Genomic DNA, 6,942 nt, shown 5'->3' on the forward strand with positions numbered 1-6,942 from the left:
TCTAGTACCTTAAGAATGGCAATCAAATGCATAATATACATCTATTAGTAAAAAAAATTGTATAAAATGCTAACAAGGTGCCTTTTCGTAAAGACCTAATGTACCATCACGAAAACATGTGAATTAGTCCCGTTCAATGAGGTTGGGGACTTTACACACAAATTTCTCGTCATCACTAAATGATATCAAAATACAGGGCTTTGAAACACTGCTGAGTTTGAGAGCTACGAGCGGGTACTGGAAAGAAAAAAAAGCATGGCATTATGTGACTTGGCATACCGACTTCAGGTTCCTCACAAACAACTTTTCGGCAAAGCAAATGAACTTCGCCATTGCTTGGAAATCTGTCATCAACAACTTCGAAAATTCTTTTAACAATAAAAAACTCGCCACCATCTGACTCGAAAATGCTGCTATCACTTTTGCTGCTTCTTTTGTATTCCCTGCTATGAAATATCGTTCCCCGATACAAAAATCGAAAATGTTCAAGTACATGAGGTACATGGTTCAGGGCTATCTTCGGACAATCTCTTTCTGCAGGCAACACCACAGGCACATCCTTGGGTGCACCAAACATGCAAGCACCTTGTATGTGCTGAGCCTTTTCTGCATTTGGATAGTGCAGGAAATCATGGCACAACTGCTTAGTTGTCAACGGTATTGCTGTTGAACAAAGCAACAGCTTCAACTCCTGGGAGAGAATCACACGCTCCAGGATTTGTTCAGGCACACCATTTGCTGCTGTACCTAACTTGACAAACTGGCCATTGCCACTCTCAAACCCAAATGCTGAATGAGCCCACAGTGGGCCAAAGTTGCGGGCAGCCCGTGCTAAGTGCAGGAGTTGATGCACGTTGAATGTCATGCACCTATCACTGTACAATGCCGCAGCTCGGTTGACGAAACGTCGAAGAAGGTTATCTCAAATAAAAAGACATCCCATGTTTAAATTCAATACTATACACAACTACTTATGAAAAAGTACTGTTTATGAAAATGGACCTATGTATGCATTATGATCATTATGTACTAAGTGACAACAGCCCCCATGCCCTTCATTGACCTGCATTTCTGTCATGTTTCAAAAGCAGCCAGGCAAATTATTAGTTCTAAGGCTCTGCAACACTTAAAAGTCCAGAAAAATATGAAAACAAAAACAAATTTGATACATGTTCTGTTGTGCTCAGCATATATTTGCAACAGTGCTGCAACAGATGTGGAGTTCAGTGCATAAGAGGCCGAACTCCAGGAGCCATCACAGCCAGCGGTGCTGTTAGGTACCAGAGCATGCACAGCAATGCATCCATTGTGGTATCACACTGTTTCAAAGAATACAGCACAGCAGCATGCACCCCCTATGATTCACAGAACCACCTTAATTACAAACCAAGTATTCCCATCTGGATGTTGTCGCTGCCGAGCTGGCCATGCATGCGCCGCCCTTGCTTTACTCCTCTCTCTACTGTGCTTCTCTTTCCTTCCTCATTCCCTTCCTCTAAAATGCTGCTGAGGTGTCGCCCAATGGGCAAGACAGTTACTGTGGTCTCCCTCTGTTCAAAACCACTTCTTCCTCCTCCACATTTCCTGATGTCACACAGTAGATATCAAAATGGCAGTCACTGTCAGTGGGAGATGTTCAGGGGCTGTCACTTTAAGGTGAAATTTCTATTAGATTGCACGCTTAAAAGACGAATTTTTTGGGTGCATGTCCATTATGGGCCCTTTACTCTCAGTTTCAATGATAAAGTGATAATATAGGACAACTATGTCACAGCTCCTTGAATACAAAAATGCATGTTGTTATTTTTTTTGTACAATCAATGTACAGTTTTTCAAATAACCCTATGAGTACAAAATGCATGTGTGAAAACTGCTTGATTAGGATACACAAGATTTCTCCTCACCTGCTTGGGCAATGGCCGGAGGTGAGAGTTGCTCTTGAAGGAGCAGAAAAATGGCCTCGGAAAGAATTGCGAAGTGCTTCATGTAGGGTGATAGCAGAGTATTTTGGCAGCACGGTAGGCAGTAGTACAGAAGCCAATTTCGCCACTCATGGGCCTTCCAAAAGTGCCTTTCCTGGATTGAGCGAGGCAGGCGTGTAATATGATGTGGCGGTTGAATGCCCTTCAGGCGCCGGTTCAGGAAATTCAGGGTGCTTGGTCGTCCTGCAAGACCATTTCATACAGTTCACATCATGTACATTTCTGGAATGAATGTCTGTAAGCCAGTGGCCCTCTTCAATTTTAGGTTTGGACAGCCCACTGGCAGCCAGGCAGCAGCTAGCTAGTTCTGGCCCTGATAGGAATAAGCATCACTGTCACAAAAATTGGGATCCCAAGACAACCTGAAGATGCCCGAACGGTTGTAAAATCAAATGCTAGTACAACTGGCCAGTAAAAATGTAAACCCGCTGCTTGAATAGCAGCGGCCAGTGTGATCAGCAGTTTGGTCATTCATGCACTACCCACTTGAAGATATCTCATTATTATTGCCAAAGAGCTCAAGTGATATTATTAAATGGTTGCACTAGAGAATACATCACTTCTGCAATGTTCTGTATGATCAACACAGGTTGCGTGCAGTCCCACCATTTATTTTTGCACAACACTACATACGCTGTCAGACATATCCGGTACTACGTGAAATCTCATGAAAATGGTCCTACATTCAAAATTGATTGCTCCAGGTCTTTTCTCAAGGATAACGCTGACCGCCAGCTTTAATGGTTAAGGAAATGACCATAATTTTACAAAACTGGAAAAGCAGGCTGGCCACAGGATACCTTTATATATGTGTAAATAATTGTGACAAGCTGCTTAAGCTTCGATTTCAGAAAGTTAACGCTCGTGGTGACTCTGGTACACAAGCTGAAAAAGCTGGGGCTGTAGTTGGCGCTCGAATGCACTCAACACAGTCTGTGAACCGCTAAAAAATCTAGGCTAAAAAGCAGAGCAATGGGTGAAACAAGAATGAATAACCTGCAAGACAACGCAGCATGTTTGAGTGCGTTGTATGCGGTTCACGCAAAGCGATATTTTTGCTGTTTCTTGTATGAAACCATCGTGCAAAGCAAAATTGGCTTTAGAAGGTAAAGATAGAAGTAAATAAAAGTCAGCTAAGCTCACTTTTGCTTACTTTTATAAAAAACACTATAGCCACCGAAAGCACCTGTTGGAATGAGCCCATAACAGCTTACGCTGTAAAACACATGTGCTCCTGAATTGAGTGTGCACAACAATCCAGGAAAAATGCATGTCTGGTTCGTTACAAAGTAGTTTCTTGGGCTAGTTGATGCTCTGGCAGTCTGATAATAGCCAGAAGTGAGAAATCGAAACAGCCCACTCAATCAATATGCACAGCAAATAAGCTTCACATGCACATTAGTTGCAAGATCAAGAAACTGCCAAAACAACAAAATACTGACCTATGTAGAACTTTTCATGGCAGTGAGAGGAATCGAACCAATACTCCGTGAACTGCCTGGTCACCCCAAGTAACACACAATGCATGTACTCCACAGTGTAGCACTCGACAAGGTCCAGGTACTGCAAAGGCCAGAAAGCTGATGGCCCTTTCAGTCCATTGACTGGAGTCTGCAGCTCCATGGCAAGTTTCATGTCCCTGCGTATGCCTGCTGCTGTCCTCTCTGGTGCAGGCGGCTCCGAGTTGATGTAGAGACGACGTCCTGAAATGCAGATAGACACTAGAGTTAGATCACACTTTTAATGGTGCTGTTATAATCTATCTACAGACTAAAAAGCACACTTACAGGCTTCCTCCTGAGCATGCAGCTACTTTTGAGTCAAGTTTACAAGTTCAGTGGTAAATTTGCCTAGAAAAGAACTTTACTAACAAGAGTGCTTCTACAGATCCAAACAAACAATGCATGATGCTTATGTAATGATCCTCAACACTAACCATACAGGAAATGATGCGTAATATTTCATGGTCACTATTTTCAAGGGCCAAAAACCCTACCACATACTTCAAGTAAAACAAACAATGAACTATGTTCATGGTATCACAAACAAAAAAGAACTAAATCAGCTAAAATTTATTTTGTTGCCACCTTCCCATGCAGGTAGGCGTAACTTATGATTCACACTAAGTCTTCGAACCCTTACACCCCTGAATTCTGCAAATATGTAATGTGTTTTTAATACAGTTCGGCACTTGTCACATTCATTTTTACCATCCTTGCCTTTTTTTGTGCGGCTTTAATCCAAGAAATTTTCACCAATGCTCTCAGTATTGTCAAAATTTTTCTATGTATACATTCTGAAAGTAATCGGACAAATTACCAAATTGTGATATGTCTGCCAATATTTCAGCATACAGTGCAAGGCTAACACAGTACCATAATAACAAGTATGAAATGTCATCTAACAATAAATATTACTGCAACGAACTTACCTTCTTGCAGTGTTCCACATGCTAGGCACCATGGGCAACCAAAGCAGCCATTGAACTGTGTCTGGTTTCCAACAGCTGCTCTGGCAGGGGCATCAACGCAGACACAAGCTAGGTATACTCTGGAGATCAGGTCCACAGCACCATGCTGCCACACAATCTCCCCAACCATCTGTAAGGCTTTCACAAACTTCCCAATAAAAAGAGCCATATCAGGGTGTTTCCGCCCAAACCACAAGCCGGCGAGGAAGGTATTTGCATTTCGATGGGGCTGCGGAAGCTCGTTGATCGACAATTGAATGGGCCAAATGGAGGCATTGGAGGACTTGTACAATGGGCTCCCATCTGTATTCACAGTTAATGTTAAGTCACTCCATTTCATAAGACCCATTTGGCGGAGTCCTTTACAAATTGCCCCATTTGCAATGTCTGTTGTCACTACATTTCCTGAACTTTGTTCGTCTCGTAGCATTGATAGACTGCTGAAAAGGAGCTCCTTGACTCTTGCTATTATGTGTTGAAGCTGTTCTTTTATGTCCATAATAGCAAAGAAGCACCCTTTCTTCTTCACCTCACTCACATCGTATGATAGCTGGCATATAGTGCAGTGGAGACTCCTCTTGTTCTCACTCATCTCAAGAAGCGACATACACAATTCGCAATAGTAATGTCTCTGGGCTATCTGTTCACATTTGGGAGCCCAAAGCTTTCGAAACAGGTATTTTGAGCGTGGGAGACCAGATGGCCGATGCCCAAACAAAGCGTCAACCAACTTTAACAAATCATCAACCGCCGACCAAGTGAGCCCATGCGCCACAACAAACGCCATAATCAACACAACAGCCTCAGCCAGGGTTGTTGATGAAGAAGGCAGTGTTTTGTTTCCGAAGTGGCGGACACATTGAGCTAGCAGCTCAGTGTCATGGAACTGTGGCACAGGCCCATTGGCGGGGTCACTTCGTTCTTCGTCGGTATGGTCACTGTCTTCACCGCTGCAGCCACTCTCGCTCACGGCATCCACAAATTCCGTCTGCTCATCGTCGAATAAGTCGTCACTGGTGATGCCAGCTTCACTTGTGGTTCTTGGCGGCTGTGCGTCGCTTAAGTATGCCAGGGCACTGTCGTCAGTATCAGCGTTGGAAGCAGCTACGCCGATCCCTCGCTGGCGATTTTCATCGCAGTTGGCAGTATCTGCGGTGTCTGCAGCGTCGTCGGGTAGGGCGTCAGTCAAAGGCTGTGCCGCCGAGGTGCTCGGCGTGATGGGCCGCTGCTTGTTGTACCATAGCGTGGAGCTTGGAACAACAAAGGGCGCGTCCGAATCGACTAAATAGAGTTTACGGCGCTTCCGCTCTTTCTCCTGGCTCATCGTGCAACGCTTGCTACACTGATTTCCGCGCGTCGCCGAAATCAGCTTGCCATGCAGGTACCACAATCACACCAACAAATGAGGCACGCAAACCGACAGCTCAAGAACAAAAGTGTTCCTGCAGAACTGCTGCGACTACTTGATTATGTAAGAAAGCAACAGTGGCGCTAGCAAGTGTTTATTTTTAGTGCATGCATGTAATTTATGGCAAAGCTACTTATCTTACTTTAAAATATGTATCAGTCTGTATAAACGTACACACACATTATTCACAAATAAAATTTTAATCAAGTTTAGGACTGCAATTGCAAGTTCCGTGTCGTCTGCTAGGTGAGGCCCGGTGTTCGTACATCGAATGCAGAAGAGTGACAAAGTCCAAGTAACCTTGCACACATAAATTTTAAACATGTGAATACGACAAAGCAGCTGAATTTACTTGCTGCCTAAGCACGAAGTTGAAAGATGACGTAGACAGCGCGCATTCTCGCTGCCAGCGCACAAATGAACTTATGAAATTACAGTTGAAGTGACAGTTCATTTCAACGAATGCCTCTCATGCTGCGTACTACGCGCTGGAGGTCCCTGTCGGGACTCGTTTCGGGCCGATTCTAAAGAAGTGTTCGATCGCGTACCTTGATTGGTCTGCCAGCACGTACAGCAGCCCGATGCTGCCGATGCTGTTCTATAGCCAACGTTCATGGAAGCTAGCATCTATAAACGTTGGTTTTAGCTACCAAGCATATGAAACCTCTTTGCCAACGCCCGTTCACATGGACGTGCACGCACCAGTTCAACGTTATTACAGGTATGATAATGAAACTCGTCAACAATACCCAAACTTAACGGAGTAACTTACATCATATTTCTGAATGACCACGTCCTTACGTTGAGTGAATTGACCCTTGAATTATAGAACAAAAACTGCAGGACATGAAAAACACCACAAATAATTTATTACTGCAACTTTTCAACGTTACAGCCAGTTTCGGTTCGATTTCTCAGAGGTCCACCACAGAAAAAGATATACACGGACACAGGTGAAGGGAAACAGACAAGGCAGTGTACCAGCTTCCTTTTAACGCAGATGTCATTACTCCTTGTGAGGGCTGTTGTAGGAGCATAGCGATCGAGCGACCGAGCGAGATAATTATTTGTATGCCGTTGCC

At 44.0% G+C, this 6,942-nt stretch overlaps 1 protein-coding gene across 1 annotated transcript; it reads right to left on the reverse strand.

Annotated features, from left to right (window-relative positions):
- Positions 1-644: 644 nt before the first annotated feature.
- Positions 645-5,776, reverse strand: LOC125941057 (uncharacterized). The gene is made up of 6 exons (XM_049657977.1): positions 5,368-5,776; positions 4,414-4,812; positions 3,425-3,685; positions 1,905-2,165; positions 748-831; positions 645-691 (listed from the first exon to the last, which is right to left on the reverse strand). Exons 1-6 carry the CDS (start codon positions 5,774-5,776, stop codon positions 645-647), a joined length of 1,461 nt encoding a protein of 486 aa, XP_049513934.1.
- Positions 5,777-6,942: the final 1,166 nt, after the last annotated feature.

Source organism: Dermacentor silvarum, chromosome 10 (genome assembly GCF_013339745.2).
Source record: "Dermacentor silvarum isolate Dsil-2018 chromosome 10, BIME_Dsil_1.4, whole genome shotgun sequence".
NCBI lineage: Eukaryota > Metazoa > Arthropoda > Arachnida > Ixodida > Ixodidae > Dermacentor > Dermacentor silvarum.

What these genes read in the sequence shown, in the direction of transcription:
- LOC125941057 (XM_049657977.1), bottom strand. Translation starts at nt 5,776, where the DNA reads ATGAGCCAGGAGAAAGAGCGGAAGCGCCGTAAACTCTATTTAGTCGAT. An exon ending in TCCGGCCATTGCCCAAGCAG is followed by an intron (nt 832 to 1,904) that starts GTGAGGAGAAAT and finishes TCCTGCACTTAG; the next exon opens with CACGGGCTGCCCGCAACTTT. An exon ending in TGGCCAGTTTGTCAAGTTAG is followed by an intron (nt 692 to 747) that starts GTACAGCAGCAA and finishes ATTCTCTCCCAG; the next exon opens with GAGTTGAAGCTGTTGCTTTG.